General features: G+C 42.5%; 1 protein-coding gene across 4 annotated transcripts; it reads right to left on the minus strand.

The window, feature by feature from the left end:
- Positions 1–469: 469 nt before the first annotated feature.
- Positions 470–18,320, minus strand: LOC118300732 (RAC-beta serine/threonine-protein kinase). Of its 4 annotated transcripts, none has more exons than XM_035625402.2 (14): positions 18,104–18,320; positions 16,280–16,450; positions 15,959–16,087; positions 15,681–15,792; positions 15,380–15,530; positions 13,256–13,387; positions 11,377–11,442; positions 9,940–10,008; positions 9,688–9,810; positions 8,236–8,364; positions 7,545–7,759; positions 7,376–7,463; positions 2,958–3,060; positions 470–2,849 (listed from the first exon to the last, which is right to left on the minus strand). In XM_035625402.2, exons 2-14 carry the CDS (start codon positions 16,323–16,325, stop codon positions 2,770–2,772), a joined length of 1,443 nt encoding a protein of 480 aa, XP_035481295.1. In that variant the 5' UTR covers positions 16,326–16,450; positions 18,104–18,320; the 3' UTR covers positions 470–2,769. The 4 variants fall into 4 exon arrangements, with proteins under 4 accessions (XP_035481295.1, XP_035481294.1, XP_035481293.1 ...); XM_035625401.2 differs by having other exon boundaries at positions 16,280–16,453; XM_035625400.2 differs by having other exon boundaries at positions 16,280–16,453; positions 18,032–18,320.
- Positions 18,321–18,681: the final 361 nt, after the last annotated feature.

Raw genomic sequence — 18,681 nt, forward strand, 5'->3', positions numbered from 1 at the left:
TGGCAGGTAGTCACATCCTTTAGGAACCGATAAGCAGAACCGAAATTCAACTTTTTCTCATGGGTAGCGGGTTCCTGGCACTTGGGATTCGTACTCTGAACACTACTCTGTCCTTACTCGTCTCTCTCTCTCGACCTCTCATGGGGGGCCGGTCGCCCAAAGGTTCTAGAGCGCTCTGTCGCTGTGTCTTTTCTTGTTAAATTAAAACTATGACTTCATGACATTTGATAAAATTCTGAAGCACCGGCTGCAATCATTTTGCAGTGGCGTGCAGAGGAAACCGGCAGGGCAGAAGAAACCCTGGTCTGGACTTAAAAAACCCATCCTGTCTGAAGGTAAATCGCTGTTAAACAGACACCACTCTGATACGCTTTACACCGACAAGTGCTGGGTACCTGTTTTACTGATGAGTGAAGGAGTGGAGAAACAGAGCTGAGTAGGGAAGAATGAAAACACAAAGACCAGAATGTAGTAAGGCAGTTAAAAGGGTGTATTGGATCATTGTCATTCAGAATTACATTCATAAACAAATAGAAATAAAGTGTTAAATCAAATAATGTAACCGAAAAAAATACATTTCTGTCAACCATTGTCAAATTCCTTAATTTGAGACTATCTGTGACGTAGGTTCAGGGTGGAGGAGGGATGAGGGAAAACAGCAAGTGGAGAAGTAAAACCAGAAGATGAATGAGACAAAACAAAAATAACGGAAACGATTTCAGAACAGCATAGGTGGAAGAAGACTCTGTGAGCAATTTATTGGAGCAGGTTCTCTGCACCAGCTCTTTATCATGAGTGACTCACCAGTGTAGCACCAAAACAATGATGGGTGTATTTTCATGTACAGTATAACACCCAGTTTTGCAAGTCTCTGCATGCCTCCCGATTACCATTTCATGTTGTTAATAATAGATGGGAAGAAGACACCCCTGCAAGTCCACATTGCTCTCAGACACAAACTCTTACAAAGGACCATGTTCATGACATACACAGTTCACTGATATCTCTGGATTCATTTTTTGTTGCTCTCCAGCTATGAGAAGTTCGATAAATGTAGTGGCACATTCAAGTCTGAACAGAAACAGTCTCGATGCAGTGAAGCAATGTTAGAACAGAAAGATTACAGATACTCAGTGGCCAGGAGGACATAAATCCAAACTTGTAAAATCTTCAGCAAGGTAAGTATGAGATGGTGAATTAGCTTTCATAGAAAGGCTACAAAGATAAGATCCAACATAGGCAAGAGGGGACTGAAAATATTGGAGAACAATTTTTGAATGCCAAGAGATAATGGCCTTCCAAATACAAACCTGGTCTCTGAGTGCTACAAAGTCTGGTGCTAGGGCTGGTTTTACTTTTTAATCACACATACCAGTAAGATACTCTTTGATATGGTGACGAATTACTTTGAGTGTACATTTGTTTTTCATCCAACAACAAAAAAGAATTTGTACAAGAAGGTTGTTTATATTAAATGATCTAAAACCGGCCAAATGTCAAAACCTCTGAGGAAAACAGAAGTCAACAGTATTATGAATCTGATCAGACATTTGAACTTTTGGCATCTGACAGATTCTGATATTTGTGATATATTTATAAGAGACATGATCTGTTGTGGTGTTGACACAATCCAGGAAGTCTTCAGCTACATTATGAACATGGGCCAACTGAAAGATATAAGGGCTGCTTTAAATCACCCAGTGCTTCACGAGCCTCTGAAATCACATGGCTGCTGTGTATTTATCTGATCGAGAAAGATCAAAATGTGTCAGAATAAAAACAAAACTTGTTTAAATAACATATACACCTTGTACATTAAGGTATTCCCAATTCCCATTAATTGCTGTCGCACTTGACAGATCTGTTACTAAAGATCACAGTCTGAGGTGAACTCCTGTATGAGTGATTTGTTTCCATTGCATACAGTTTTAAAAAAGGACAGCGACTCCGAGACTCCTCACCTCGCACTCTGGCAAAGCTTCTCCCCGTGAAGACACGATGTTGATCATGTGTTCTCCATTCATCTGTAGTTCCTGATGCACACCGGACAAGTGCCATACAAACACACAAAGAAAAAAGAAAAAACACGCACCCCTAATAGAAAAAAACAAAAAAACAAACTGCCATGCCTCTTCTTCCCTCATAGACGCGCCTTACTTATCACCAGTGGTAAGAGCTAGTTGTGAAGAAGAGCACTTTGAAACGTCATGAAGGAGCTGTATGTCTTCTCCTCACACCACAGAACAGAAAGCGTTTTAAAAAAGGCCAGAGCTTTTAGACTGAAAAGCAGCAGCAGTTGTTTACAGGCCATCCAAAGGTGCTACAGTCCTGATTGTGTTGTTGACTTGTGCTGATGACTATGTGAGGTCCTGAAGTTGACTTTGATACAGTGTGGCCAGGCTTGGTCTGTCATGTGAATGGCGGAGGAGCAATATGGCTGCCAGCTGAGGCACTTAGATCCTATCGAGACCAAAACCTCATAAAGATGGTTGCTCAGGTCATTATATAGCTGTGAGGGATGCGGCCAAGGTGTTCATGCCTCTTGTGTTTTTTTTTTATGTGTTTGTGTGCATAGGTCTGAAATGCATGTGCGCGTGTGTGTGTGTGTGTGTGTGTGTGTGTGTGTGTGTGTGTGTGTGTGTGTGTGTGTGTGTGTGTGTGTGTGTGTGTGTGTGTGTGTGTGTGTGTGTGTGTGTGTGTGTGTGTGTGTGTGTGTGTGTGTGTGTGTGTGTGTGTGTGTGTGTGTGTGCGCGCGCCAAAGAGATACTATCACTCTCTTATGCTGGCAGAATAGGAGAACTGGGGGAAGTGTGCTTGCTGGGTGGGGTCCTCACAGTCCAGACTGTTATCTGTAAGAGGAGAAGAAGTCAGTTGTCACATTCAAGCCATGAAACCAGACGGTAAACATGGACCAGGCCGCGACAGTACACTGCACTCCTGACGCAGAGGACACTTACACTTGTCCGGAGGAGTGAGCGTGATGGTCTGCGCCGTGAACTCTTCATCGAAGTACCGGGTGTCCGTCTCTGATGTCACTTGCGGTCTGAAGAGTGGGGTGAGCTGAGACGGGAAGGAGAAGATTTGAAAACAGTTGGGTACCTCCTGGATTTGAAAATGCCTAGAGCTTCATCTCGATAAGGCTCTGTGACATACAGTGCATTGTTCATCCAGTACTGGTCCCTAACAAACACTTGAATATCTCCCTGGAGAACTTATTTTTCACAAAATAAACATTTTTTTTTTTTTTTAAACCAGTTGGATTTCATCAAACAAGCTGAACCGACATCTGTTATCATATTAGGGTCCTGGCAAATAAAAAGGTAGCCTACATCAGAAACCTGTGCTAACAGTGTCATGGTACTAAATCTAGCTTGTATTGAATAAGTAATAAGCAATATTACAACATCATTAACATATGATTGTTAATAATAAACTGACTAACTGCTGCTCCTACTTCTTCTTAAGTGTTTAGTGATTGGAGGTGCATTAATATTAATAATAATAATACTAATATTAAATTTAATTTATAGAGCACTTTTCATTGCTTAAAGCAATCTCAAAGTGCTACAGAGTAGAAACAAGATAAAAGAAGGTTTAAAAAGAAGAAAAAGTACAACAATTTAGGGGAATGCTTGTTTAAAAAGAATGGTTTTCAGGCCATTCTTAAAAGAGAGAGTGCTTTGTGGAGCCCTCGGGTGGTCTGGAAGGGAATTCCACAGGCAAGGAGCGGCTGAGCAGAAGGCTCGATCCCTCATGGTGCGCAGCCTGGTCTTGGAGGGGTGAAGGTTTTGTTTCCGGAGCAGAGGTTGGGTGCAGAGGTTTGCGGTGAGAGTAGATCTTTCAGGTAGGGAGGGGCATCGCCATGGATGCACTGATAGGTGAGTAGGGAGATTTTGTAATCAATCCTGAAAGACAGGAAGCCAGTGGAGTGAGTGAAGCTAACCCTAACCCTAGCAGTGTTTTTATGACGTATTGAAGCTTTTGAATCCTCTTGCCAGGGGTCCCGAAGTGGAGAGTGTTGTAGTAGTCCAGCCTTGAGGAGACAAAGGCGTGGACAAGGTTTTTTCGGCATCTGACAGACAGAGTGTGGGACAGAGTTGGCAATGTTCCTGAGGTGATAGAAGGAGGTCTTGCACAGATGTTTAATGTGGGTGTCAAATGTAAGATGTGGGTCAAATCTTACACCCAGGTTGGTGACTGTTGATGACAGGGGTATATTTTGACCAGAGAAGGTGATTTGGGTTATGGGGGATGACTGGACCTGGTGTGGTGTGCCAACTAAAATAGCTTCTGTTTTGGAACTATTAAGCTGTAAGAAGTTTTCTGTCATCCACACCTTTATCTCCTCAAGGCAGGAGCTCAGTGATGATGATGACCAGATGAGATAGGGTCAGTTTTTATGTAGAGCTGTGTGTCATCAGCGTAGCAATGGACTGATATTCCATGCTGGCTGATGATGCAGCCAAGGGGAAGAGTGTAGAGGGTGAACAGAGTGGGGCCGAGAACCGACCCTCGGGGGACTCCACAAGTGAGAGTGCGTGTTTGCGATTTTGCTCCTCCCAAGGAGACGTATTCTGTTCTTCCAGACAGGTAGGACTGGAACCAGCTCAGGGCGGAGTCAGAGAGTCTGATGGTGTGTTGGAGGCACTGAAGGAGGATGTCATGGTCAACCGTGTCGAAAGCTGCAGACAGATCCAGAAGGATGAGGAGCGATGGTGATCCAGTGTCAGCCGCCATCAGCAGGTCGTTTGTGACCCTGACCAGGGCTGTTTCGGTGCTGTGGGTGGAACGGAAGCCAGACTGGAACTTCTCAAATAGGGAGTGAGAATTTAGGTGGTCCTGAAGATGTGCGGCGACTACTTTTTCCAGCACTTAGGACAGAAATGGGAGGTTGAAAATGGGGCTGTAGTTGGCGAGGATTTCTGGGTCTAAGGTGGGTTTTTTGAGGAGGGGTCTGATGACAGCAGTTTTGAGATCAGATGGAACACATCCAGCCTGGAGTGAGTGAGAGAAGAGAGCGGATGGTGTCGCCTTTTTTCCTGAAGAAGATGATGTTATTGCACTGCTCTTCTGTGGTATCGGTGTGAGAGAGAGTTTGAGGCTTGAGGAGATGATTTATAGTAGAAAAAAGCTGCTTGGAGTTTCCAGGACTTGTATTGATTTGGCCCCACACTCTCCTTCATGGGCTCTCACTTTCACTATGTTACACCAAGGTGCGTCTGCTGAGTCAAGTGTGACACCTAGAGGTGACATTCCTATTTTTCTACATTGAGTTTAACGACATGGTTTTGTTTACCCTTGTCGAGAGAAAAAGAGAAAGAGAGAGAGAGAGAGAGAGAGACGGAGAGATGGACGGGGATACAAACACACAGAAAGAGAGAGAAAAAAGTATGCACCAGAAAAAAAAAACGCACTGCAGCTGATGTTTTCATGTCTCGTGACCTTTTCTCAGGGCCACCCCTCCCTAAACGCAGAACACGCGCTGTGCGTAGGGCCTCATTTTGCACTCGGGGCCTCTTAATAAGCGCAAATGAGGCGCAACTATGCGCGCCATAGTGCCACGGGCACGAGCAGTTCGCAAAGTCCACAAGCGCCAGGTCAAGTGAGTTTGAGAGGAGAGAAAGGACGTCTGTCATATACCGTACCACACGTATTACTGCAATGATTGACAACCCACAACCGACCAATCACTGCTCAGAGTACCAGTGCAGGTGAAAAGATGGTGGGTAAAAAAAAACAAGAAGAAGCTTGAGCTTCACTCGAGGGTGAGTATGTTGTTTAACTACAAATGTAAAACGTTGGGCATATTATAGGCTATAGCTGCAATTATTCATGACATAAAAGAAAGTCCAGTCTCTGTATACAGGCTACTGGAGATTCGGCAGACATTACTATTGATTAAATGTCCAGTCAAAGCCTTTAACTCTGCATTCACCTCTGATGAACAGTAGGCCTAGTGACAAATTGACCAGGTTGCAGACAAATCAGTTAAAGTTTATAGCATTAATAACATGAAGAAAATATTTCTCAAAAGAGACATCCAACTTTCCCTCTGTAAACATTTGTGGCTCTAATGTATAGCATGAAGCAAGAATTTTAAAACTGTCTTTTTCCAATATTCAGATTTCTGACTATGTATTATTTCTGACTACTATATTTGCTGTACCCTGGGGGGACGGCTTAGAACAATTTATTGTTAATTTATTTCGGATGTTGTTTGTTCTTATTAATAAAGATTGTTTCATTAAAAGGCATTTAGCTTGAAGCTAAATACCTGCCCCTCTACTTCACTTTTGGCTTTGCTGACATCTAAGCTGACCAACCCAATTCTCAAACAACCCTATTGTGGTTACCAGCTTAAGAATATGGCTTCAATTCAGACGTGCTTTCTAGGAACGTCCAACCATAGTCCTATTCGTAACAACCATCTCGTTCTCCCTCCCAAAACTGACATGGCTTTCTCTCTGTGGCAGAGGGCAGGCCTTGTCAGACTGAAGGACCTTTATATTAACAATTAATCTTCTGTAGTTTAAGTGAACTCTCATTATAACGGACGAGGTCTGGGATTGTGCATCAGCTCAAGTTAACAGTAGTACATCCTGTGCCAGGCTCGGCCTGGTACAATTTAAGGTTTTCCATCGCACTTATTCCAAACTAGTCAAAATATATCCCAACATCGAGGAAAACTAAAGACAGTATTGCCTTTGCTTCATTATAACCTCATGATATGGAAATAATATGGAAATTACCATTTCCCCCCTAAGCATCTCTGTGGCTTAAATATCTCATGCTACTCTTGAACCTAAAGAAAATTAAATAGTCTGAGGGGGTCTAGTTGTAAAATTGAATCTGTCTAGGGACCCGTGATAGACTACATAGCTATGTATGTAGGGATGTTACTTTGCATGTTCTTTCACTTAAGCACTAACCTAAAAAAAACTTTATTAAAGATGAAGGGCTGAACTGTGTATTTTTATTTTTTTATGTTCTCACTTCATTCACTCTAACCCTACAATCTGAGTTGTTTTTTGTTTGTTTTTTAATCTGTATTTCTTTATTTTTACTTTAAATATCATATATTTATATATAACCTAACAAAATTACGCTTAGGGCCCCAATTTGGCCAGGGACAGCTCTGCATATTCTGCAGATATAGACATTACAACTCTCATGAATGTCAAAATGATCATCAACAGAATAGGCTAAATCTTTACTTAAAAAAATTAATAAATAAATAGTATAAATAAAAAATATTGAAAACAATAGGGCATGAAATTCAAATGGGATTACAGAGGAAGACTGACAGCCCTAGTCATCTGTGTCTGTGACAAAGAAGCAAACCTCAGCTTCACTTCCTACAGCCTCAGTCTCATACCTTCTTCTGTACCACATCCTGCCAGTTGATGGAGACGAAAAATTTGTGACTCATGACTTCTTTGGCATCATTGGGACCTCCTCCTAACCTGTTGGTCCAAACAAGATCATGTAAGAATTAAGTATGTATGCATAAGGAATGCAGAGACAGGGTGAGCGTGGTCAGACACCTCTGTTTGGGGTCCTTCTTGAGCAGACCAGCCAGCAGGGACTTTGCCTCGGGCGACAGGTTCCTGGGAAATCGGATCTCCTCCATGAGGATGAGCTCAAATAAACGCTCGTGGTCCTGGTTGTAGAAAGGCAGACGTCCACACATCATCTCATACATGACAACACCCAGACCCCACCAGTCCACCGCACGGCCATAGTCATTATCTTCCAGGACCTGAGAAAGAAGAGACATTTAACTAATTAACTAACAATGGCAGGAAGAAGTGACTGAATTTGCAGCCTCACAGATGAAGATAACTGTACACTGTTCTGGCCTAAATCTATATTTTCATTTACAGCAAGGTTCAACAAATGACTGTTTGTCTTGGTTAAGTGAAAAATATTAATAATACATTTTATTTATAAATACAGCATTGCTTGTGGTTCCCATGGTTTGTAAGAGTAGAATGGGAGGCAGAGCCTTCAGCCACCAGGCTCCTCTATACTGGAACCAGTAGAGATAAAAACTACTTGAACTGATTAATCGATTATCAAAATATTTGAAGATTCATTTAGTAATCGATTACTAATTGATTAATCGATTAACTGTTGCAGCTATACATAACATTGTGTAGAAATGCAATATAAACTCAATTTGCTTTGAGAGTTTGTTGTCATGGACTTAGTGTTTGTCAATTTTCAGTGTCTTACCTCGGGAGCGAGATATTCAGGAGTTCCACAGAAGGTTTTCATGGTGGCGTCTGGAGTAATGCCCTCCTTACAGAGGCCAAAATCAGTGATTTTCATGTGACCGTCTTTGTCCAGCATCAGATTCTCCAGCTGAGGGAGAACAAAGTAAAATACACCTAAAATTTGACTGTGATGACCATGGATATGTTGACAGATTCTGAATAAGAAACAACTGGATCCTTTGATTGGGCTGCTGATACAGACTGAACATTTAATGAGTGACTGAGAAAACTGTCAAACTTCAATTTGAAATGGGGTTTCTGTTGTGACAATGTAGTAAACACGTGGGCTCCTTTAATAACAGGAAATGTCTACTTAAATAATATTCATATATTTTCATGTCTGTATCGCATTCAGATATAGCCCTGAATCAAACAGCTTCATTTTCTTGGACCGACAACCGGGTGGAACAGCTACTCTCAGTAAGTTTACAACGTTTTGCATTCACCGATGTTAGTCAAGTCGTGACCGATAGCAAACCGATCAAGAAGGAAATGCGGGTGGCTGCATCATCGTTTCCCAACGTTCCGCCAGAGATTTCAAATGTGGATGTAGCCACAGACTGTGCGGTTGCTCTACCCTGTTAACACGAGTGAAAACCCGAAAAGCAGGAGGTTTGGCAACTATCTCACACAGCTAAGGTAAAAAGTGTGCCCTGATGAACACCTGGTCAGAGATGTCCCGAGTAACGGGGCCAATCTGGACATATTGTAATGGGTCAGTATCAGCTAAAATAACGCCAATGACTGTACTCTGCTGTGTGTTTGTCCACCTCAGCCAGCTAATGTTGCAGCTCCTCTCAGCTGGGTTCTACAGTGCAGCATCCACGTCATAAACCAGTGATAATTAGCCTGCGTGAGTGTGAAATATTATTTTGGTGCAGTGGTGTGTTACTCTGAGCTTAGACACATTGTTGGAAATATACACAGATTCACTTCTAATCATCAGCAAAGCACTTTACAAAACAGTCACAGTTTTAGACTGAGCTTCCGCTGCTTTAAGTAACAAAGGTTGCCAGTGGAACGTGATATCAGCCGACACTAATTCTGTGAGTAACTTGATGACAGGCCGAAATTAAACTTGGCTGCTGTAGGTTTGTGCATCTCTACACTCCGCCGCAAGGGCTTTTCAAAGATAGTTTGTGATGGAACAGGGGATCAGGGATCTCCCAAAAGAATTTGAATTCATACTAATAATTTAATCTTATAAACTTTATATTTTTGAACCTTCAGTATTTGGATCAAGAAGCTGTTTAATCTACATTAAAGGATTGTAGGCATAAGTAGCAGATATTAAAATAATCAAAAATCACCATGTAACAATCAATTATCTTCTCTGAACCCATGATTTACACCCTGTATGGATACTGTATTTCATTTACTTGTAGAACTGATGGATATAATGAGTATTCACCTTCAGATCACGGTAAACAACGTCACGTGAATGCAGGTACTCGAGCGCTGACACGATCTCGGCACCGTAGAAGCGCGCCCGGTCTTCTGTGAACACTCGCTCCCGTGACAGGTGAAAGAAAAGCTGAAAGAGTCGAGAGCAGCTGGAGTCAAACACTTGCCCGTTCCAGAACTTCAGAGTGTGCATGGCAAGCTGTTGACACCACGTGACATTTGTATGTCTCCATGTGACTGTGTGCATGTGAGGTCTCACCTCGCCTCCATTGGCATACTCCATTACAAAACAGAGCCGATCGTGAGTTTGGAAGGCATACTTCAGTGTCTGCCAGAAGAAAATCAAGACATTAGGAAAACCAATATCTCGAGGTGCTGAATCTCTGAATGTCTTTACCATCATGCATCAGATCGGCACATGTCCACAACATACTCCAAACAAACCTAATTTTGTATAAAAATTTTAGTTAAACTAAGAACAAAGCCAAAGTCTGCAGCCGCAATTAAACACAGCGGTGATTTGATCATCAGGCGAACGTCAGTGTGCTAACATGCTCACAATGACAATGTCAACATGTTAAACTTTGCCATTTAGCACTACGCAAAGATAAGAACTGAGCTGGATAGGAATGTGATTCATTTTGCAGGTACAGTATACATCGTGGACAAATGAGCATTTGACCTGATGATTTTGCTAGATAAAACGTTATAATCCGCCCTGAGAGGTCCATGAATGTTTAAACATGCTGAGATATACTCCGTGAGGACTTCATTAGGAACGCCATAGTAAAATTTGGTAGTTCATGTCTTTGATTCCGCTTCAGAATCCTGCTCATCACCTGCAAAGCCCTCAATAACCTTGCCCACTCCACCTTACAGACTTTCTCAAACGCCACTCCCCCAATCGCCAACTCCGAACATCTGCTACAAACCTTCTGACCCCAATCACCAGGACCAAGCACCGCACCGTGGGGGACAGGGCCTTTGCAATTGCTGCCCCAACCCTCTGGAACTCTCTCCCTCCAAACATCCGGCACTCAGACTCACTTACCTCTTTCAAAAATCAACTCAAAAACCACCCTTTCAAGACAGCATACAATACATGACTGCCACTTCAAAATTTGTGTTTTTGTTCTGTACTTTGTAATTCATGTAAGTGTCTTCGAGTCTTTTGTTTTCTGTATTTGTGAGCAGTCCCGACCAGTCTGACTATTCTCTTCTGACCTCTCACCAACATAGAACTGCTGCACACTGGATGTTTCTTTTCAAGTTTATGGCTCCATTCGGAGTAAAGACTTTAGATGCAGCTGTGTGTGAAAATCAAAGGACATCAGCAGTTTGTCCTATTACAGCCCTGACCTGTATCTGCAGGATTTTTTTGCTCTGCACTCCTGCCATTTGATTGGCTGATTGAACAATTACACGAATAATAAGCAGGGGTTCCTCATAAAGTGGTCTGTGAGAATGTCTCACTCTGAATCAAAGTGGTGGACAACACTAGTATCCCTGCAGTTACATCATGCTGCCAATGTGGCTAAAACACACACTGTCCAAACAATACACTATTCCTGCAGGTGCAAACGTGCACAAGGGGCTCAGCAATGACCTGAGGACCATGTCTCATGAAAAACAACAAGCGACAGCGCTGTGAAAAAAGAAATACACCATCAAGTGGGAAATGTGTAAGTGTTCTCACCGTGAGGAAGGGGTGTCGTGTGTTTTGTAACACTCTGCTCTCTGTAACTGTGTGGGCCACCTCGTCCTGCCAACAAACACAGCATTGTCATGCAACATGGCCAAAGGTTCAAGCAGCTGGAACACAGGAATGTAGCTAATAAATACAGTGATCTGACTTTTTTAGTCTACCACTGCCCTGAATCAACCACGGTACCAGCAGCGTTGTACTTCAACTCATTTGCATCTCAAGGGGCAGTAAGCGATTCTGGAGAAAGCTTGTTTCGCTCTTTGTTGTTGTCATGATTTTGCTTCTCTGGCTGGGCCGTGAACCCGGGTCCTTGGGTGTCCAGCGCCACGCGCCAACCCGGCTCTTAAGATGTCGATGAGCAATGTTTGGTGTAGACCGCAGCATTTTTTTGTTTTTGATTTACAGAGCCTGGGCTGAGCCGAAAACCCGGATATTTTTTCGGCGCACAGACAAAAGCGACAGCTAACCGACAGTGAGCAAATATTCTCGGATTTTTGCAAAACGTGTAATGCTTTAGGATCGCTTTCTGCCCGTTTAATTTTCTAAAACTCCCATGTACCAGCAACCATTGATGTGCCTCTGGGATCCTCACTATGTACAACTGCCACAAAGTGCCACAACAAGGAGGTACAGTAACAAGTCAGGACAGACAGAATGGACACCAAAAACATGGGGTAACATGCAGAAGGAAGAAAATAAAGGAACTAATGAACTAGCATATTATAAAACAGTCTTAGAATAAATGTTTAAATAAATTTCCCAGCTTTGGATGAATAAAGTAACTATCTATCTATCTTGAACCAGTAAAATAAATAATGGGATGTACTATGTTGAATGCCAAATTCACAAGAAGGCAAGATCAAGAATTTGTTACGGTTTCATAAGAATATTAAGTTTACCTTCACTGAAAAAACTTAAAAACCACATGGTTCTTTAGGACATCCTGTTCACTTTATTCCCGCGCAACAAAGGAATATACTGGGGTGACTTTGTTTTAAATGTGTGCAGTCCAACATGCTTAAAGTAAGAGCTATTGGCATTTCTGATAAGGCAAAAAAGACAATTCTCAGCCTCAGTCTGTGGCTGGTAATCCACCATATTCTCTGACCCTTAACAGTGGAAAACAACTACGCCTGCAGTTAACAATAAGTGCACAGTGCATACAAAACATCAGTCATTTTCCAGTTGATATTCACTGGATGAGGAAGCAGAATTAGTACAATTTTCACTGTATTGTTTTACTAAGCTTCTACAGCATGTGCAGTAGCAGGACTACACAGCCCCCACCCCCCAGCGAGAAGCGCACACAGCAAATAGGAAAAATGAGTGAGGACGGGGTTAATGAATGTCAGAGAGTAGAGACAAAATATGTGCTGAAAGTCCAACAGCTCCTGAACACACCAATGATTCCATGATATTTAGGTTTCATAAATAATTATCATCGATTCTACTAGTGTTTGTGTCATGATATTCTGGTTATTGGCCACTCAAAAACACTGAAAATTACCTGATGATGGATTAATGAGATAAGAAGAAGCAAGAAACTTAAATATAATTAATGTGTTTTGTTACACAAAACAGATGAAATTTTTTTTTTGACTGTGCTCAGTTAAATTTTTTAATAATTTTCAGACTATAGACAAAATATGTGAAAATATTTGACACATTCCAACAATATGTTTAAGTTAAGGCAACAAAAAACTAGGTTAGGCGAGGAAATGTATCACGATGAGACCCCCCGTTTCATCTGAGATGTTCCGGTTTGCTTCCACCCCACATCCAGTCTATATCAACTAGCGCTCACTCACTCACGCACGCACGCACGCACGCACGCACGCACGCACGCACGCACACGGCTTCATGTACTCACCTTGGCTATTATGACCTCTTTGCGCAGTATTTTCATGGCATAGTGTACACCAGTGGACTTCTCTTTGACCAGAATCACCTTCCCAAATGTCCCCTTGCCAAGCAGCTTTAGGTACTCAAAGTCACACATTGTCTGTGGAAAACACATGTCTGAGGTGTGAGAAATCATTCGGCATATGGATTTTTAAAAATGTAATTATTATCTTTTTAAATTAAAATGAAATAAAACAATAGAGTGAGTAAAAGAAAAATGTACATACAAACAATAACACAGTGTTGAGAGATAAGTTTTCCAGTGAAGTCATATGGCTCATATATGATATACTTATAAAATGAAAGCTGCAAGCAGCAATGACCGGGCCCTGGCCGCGCATGTAAATGGGGCGATGTTTGTCACATAAGTCTGACCTGTTGTCAGTAGATTGCGCTATGACCATGGCTCAATATTGACATGTAGATATGTTGAGGTTGGGACTAATTTCATGCATGAGAAATTTGGTGGACAGATGACCATGTATCTTTGATTATGAGCAACTGCCCTTTTCACGGCGAAGAATCGAATTGCGCCACATTTGCGTTTGACGTACACTCAAGAAGAAATACCTAAATGGTCAATTAAAATTTTTTGTAAAACCCCATAAATAAAGCTTTACATGTACAGTTGAATCAAATCTTGATTGTTTACTTCAAATCGATTGCGGTTGTGTATAGAGGTAAAATTACAAACATTGTTTCACTGTCCAAATGTGGACCTGACTGGTTATTTTAAACACTGTTTTTTTTCCAGATTTAACGAACTATTTTGGTCCTTACATAACTTGCAACACAAACAGATTGAATGAATATCATCCGACAGGGTCCACTGATGTAAAAGAAAAGAAAGAGGAATTTCAGTTTTACTTTTAAACCCAGTGATAGATGTCGAACATTTTAGACTTTGAGAAAAATCAATGACAGAAATCCTCTATGGAAAAAATACCTGAAGACTCATACAAGAATATCTTGTAGAAACAGATTGGTTTTAAGTGGAACTTAAGAGAGATTTAAGGAAACTTGTCACATTTACATATTTGAAATTTGTATGACTGACATTTGTGAGTAGTGCAGAGTCATGTATAGATTGTCTACTTCTCTCCAAAAGAAAAACAAACACTTGTTTGACTTGAAAATTGTAATATGAATGAATAGAGTTGTTACCACAATCTAATGTCATGTCTTCAAAATAATTTTTCATCGGTAATGATTTAGTAATGAAAAAGGAGATAGATTTCTCAGAGCAATGAGGGTTGCGTGGTACAGGATTTATTAGTTCATGCCTGTAATCACAGGTGCTCCTAATGGGAAAGAAGCTTGAGCTTGAACAACATTGTGGTTGTATTTGTTTTAACTTGGTGTGGAAAACCGACGTGCAGTATGGAGATTAGTGAGAAAATAAATGCATTATGATATAAAGTATTTTTAAAGACTGAATATTATTTTTCTAAGAACAAGACCAATCAGCAGCAAGAAGCGACTAAATTGTAGAACTTCACTATAATGCACTAAAGCAATTTTAGCTACGGCTTCAATCTACACCTTTCTCAGTCATTACAATCTTGATCATTTTTTGTCCTTTTTTTATGTCTTTTTGAGATGTATAGGTTTAAAATATTTACCCTCTCCTCAGTCATCCTTCCACAAGCTGCAGCTGTGAATGGTGTTTTGGGTAGTCTTTAACTGGGACCAGCAGAAGTAGAGTGTAATTTCACTTTCACTTAATGTTTCGACGGATTTCCATTTTTCCATGTGTTACCGCCTTTACTTGCAAAACATTTGTTACACTTGTGGCAACGAGCGTTGTCTCCATCGATTTTGGTGATGTACAACCGGACTTTTGACCGGTTCACTCTCACTCTGCACAGGTCTGTGTCTCTGTCTGTGCTGTAAATATAATATCAAGTGGGAAAAAATCTGTGCTTTCTATAGTGTCCCTGAATACTCAATATTGCTTCCTTGTTAGTCTTTAAAAATGTCTGTGAAAGGAAAATATAAACATTTTCAAAATGTTGTTGTATTTGTTCAGTCTTTTGGGTCGGATCAAACTACAGCCCTCAATTTTTTTGTCCCCTTCAACTTATCCTCTCACCACTTTGGGATTGCTCTTGGACATCGCCACCTCCATCTCCTCCAGGCTGCTATTGCTGGGGGAACCAAACATATCCATTGGTTCCTCCTCCTCCTGTTCTCGCATCTTCAGACTGTTGGCCACAGACTGGATAGCCCGCATCCACTCCTCTCTGAGAAGCAAAAGCCCCACAAATTGTCAGGCAAAACATCCCTGAGGCCTTAACATAGAGGCACTGAAAAATATCACTGTCATAGTTTGACATGATTCTTTTGGGGGAAAAATGCAGCTTGTCTGATATAATATTTTACCCTGTTCTTACCTCTCCTCATTGCTTTCCACATGAAAGGTGCGTTCAATAACAGTGGTCCACTGTAGGCAACGGATGACAAATGTGTTGGGCCGGGGTCTTTCTGTCTTCATTAACTGGCATTCTGTGAATTACACGGTAAGGATGGATGTTTACAGCCGAAGATTTAGAAGCTGTGGTCGGAACAGAGTGTCACTAAAACATCCAACAGAAATTTTTAGAAATAGACAGTAACAGTCATCCAGACAAAGTCACGCTCCGAGTTATTGTTTACTATGTTGAGGACAAACCTGCCACTGAGAAGTTGTTGAGTGGTGGTGAAGTCTGGTCGTTTAGATCAGGCTTCTCCTTGTAGCCGATGAAGGAACCGTCACTCTTTAGGATAAAATACCTGGGCCTCCATGTTTTGATATATTCACCTAGGTCAGAAAAGGCGAGGCAATTTAAAGTACATTCAGTCCACAGGAACGTCACTGGCTTTTCAACACGAACCCTTTAGCTCCATCTGATTTGACATATGGAGTAAACAACTCTGTTTACCAAATTGAATCCAAGGATTCCATTGATGACACGTGTAAGGCCAAGCCTTTGTCAGCATGAGGACATCTTACCTCTTTTGTGGAGCCAGCCCTCTCTCACTTTATTAACATCATTCATGGTGAGAGCTCTGTTTCAGCGAGGGTCAGGAGGGAGGGGGGGATGGGGAGGAGGGGGGGGGGGCAGTGGACTTCTCTTTTGGGGCCTGTTGTAGTCTCAGTCACAGTTTCAAATCTGAACGGCACCTGCTGAATGAAGCAGGATAAATGACACATGATCATTTTTCACATACAAAAACGGTCAGCAGCAGTTACAGAGGGTCAAGACAGTTCACTTCATTTCCAGATCAATGGTTTCAACTTTTATGAAGTCAAATTTGACACGACAGCACACAAGGCAGCAACTAAGTCCGATTTGTGTTATTGATATGTGATTTCTTTTGGGGTTAAACGCTTAATAGGCAACGACCAAAGATATTCAGCTTAAAACAACACAGACACTCATTCAAGATGTGGGAACCAAAGAATCTTGATCAGCTTGATAAAACTACGTGAGTAAGATGACCAAATGCTTCTGGTGATCACTCCGTTAATCCAATGACTGACGGTACTGTTTTAATCATGAACATATGGTTGCGTTAGTCTATTAACTTTGTATGACTTGTGTCATTCGGTGGATTCATAATATTGATCAATAGATATTGAGTGTCCAACTTGGTTCCAGGATCCACAAGGCGTGACTGGACTTTCTGGGAGACGTTGAGCCTTCGATCAGTGTGTTGAGGTTCCTGTGTCTGGGTCAACCGTCGGACAAGCGATGTCCAAAGCAGGATTTTAAAAGAAATGTGTCCGCTCCTATGGGCACACATCCAGACTACCTCCGCTCGTTCGTTCACCAACGCAAAGAGGCAATGCTGCGCCGTGTGTCCGCTAAGTTTAGCCGCGCGTGCGAGAAGTGAAGCGGCTCGAGTGTCGCACATGAAACGCTCTGGAGGAATTCAGCGTTCGGCTGAGCAGCGAACACGCGTGGATGTGACGGCGACGGCACACACGCGAGTGAGCCCCGGCCACGACGACGAGAGGGCGAGAGCCGAGCCGGACGCACCAAGCGAAGAAGAAGAACGACTTCTACATTTCCATAGAGTTAACGTCCAGGAAGCGTGCGCCGCTACCCAGAGTTCTGTGCGCGGTCCGACCGTCGACCTGAGAGAGGCGGCGGCGGGTGAACGTCTAACGCTAACGTGAAATCCATACATACAAACAAAAACGATGAGCAAGTCGGAGGTCAAGTTAACAATCGGCTGTCCGCCGCTGCGGCTCCAGATCCGCGCTCGACGCGCGCGTCGTGGCGTGAAGCTAACGTACAGCTAAGCTCGCTGTTAGCTGGGCTGTGGTTTAAAGTCGCACTTCGCTAATGCTAACGCAGGGAGCACCTAGCGTTAGCCGGTTCACTTTCAACGGTGTGAAGCTAGTGGTGACCCCGACAGCGACTGGGGGGGGGGGGGGGGGGGAGACCCGTGTCCACCGTGCGCGTCAGGTAAAGGTGTGCGACTTTCAAGTACATGTCATCCAAGTCACAACTGACTTCGCTAATTCAAGCCTGACATCGCGTTGGAAGTCGCCGTTCCACGGTTTAAACACACACTGGTTCTGTCCAAGCGAGACGTCCGGGTCGTTGTGTTGCTAGCGGCCGCCGGGAGCCGGATGCGATCGGTTACTGTTCGTAAACGTTGTCTTACATTAGCGATCGTATGCCTTCTTGTGGGTTACTGATGTAGCCCTGCTATTAGCGAGGCTGTCAAATGACTCTGAGCAGCTGTTACTTACAACGCCCCTCGAATGCTCGCGTGGTCCCGGCGAGTGTATTCTCACGCGCAGTAATAACGAGAGTCAACGCACTTTTCACTGACTTTATCCCACGTTGTTCCCGTTTCGGTGCAGTTTTGACAAGCTGGATCCAGAACGGGCCATCCACCCAGGAAAACACCGCGGACTCTTCCTCGGGTGGTTGCAGCCCCATCTGAATCCACACTACCACCACCTGCAGGCCAGATGCCACAAAGTCATCGCAGATCTTCTTCTTCTTCTTCTTCTTCTTCTTCTTCTTCTTCTTCTTCTTCTTCTTTGGCGGGTGGCAACCAGCGTCATGGCGCATTACCGCCACCTACTGTATTGGAGTGTCAGCCGGAGTTTTCTACCCAAAGCAAGAACCAAAAACAAACAAAACAAAAACAAACAAAAGGAAAATAAATAAATACAAATGTGGCTATTGAATGAATGAATAAATTAATTAATAAATAAAACTATTTGCCTAAGTCCTGTCTCCTTCAAATAATGGAACAGACTTTTTATCCCAATAGAAAATATATTTTTTAAAGTCATCTTTGACTCCAAGTCTCCCGATTCCCCTCTTTAATGCTTCGCGCTCTTGTGTGTATTTGTGGCAGTGTAAAACTACGTGCTCTACTAATTCCTCC

This window comes from Scophthalmus maximus, chromosome 2 (genome assembly GCF_022379125.1).
Source record: "Scophthalmus maximus strain ysfricsl-2021 chromosome 2, ASM2237912v1, whole genome shotgun sequence".
Classification (NCBI taxonomy): Eukaryota; Metazoa; Chordata; class Actinopteri; order Pleuronectiformes; family Scophthalmidae; genus Scophthalmus; species Scophthalmus maximus.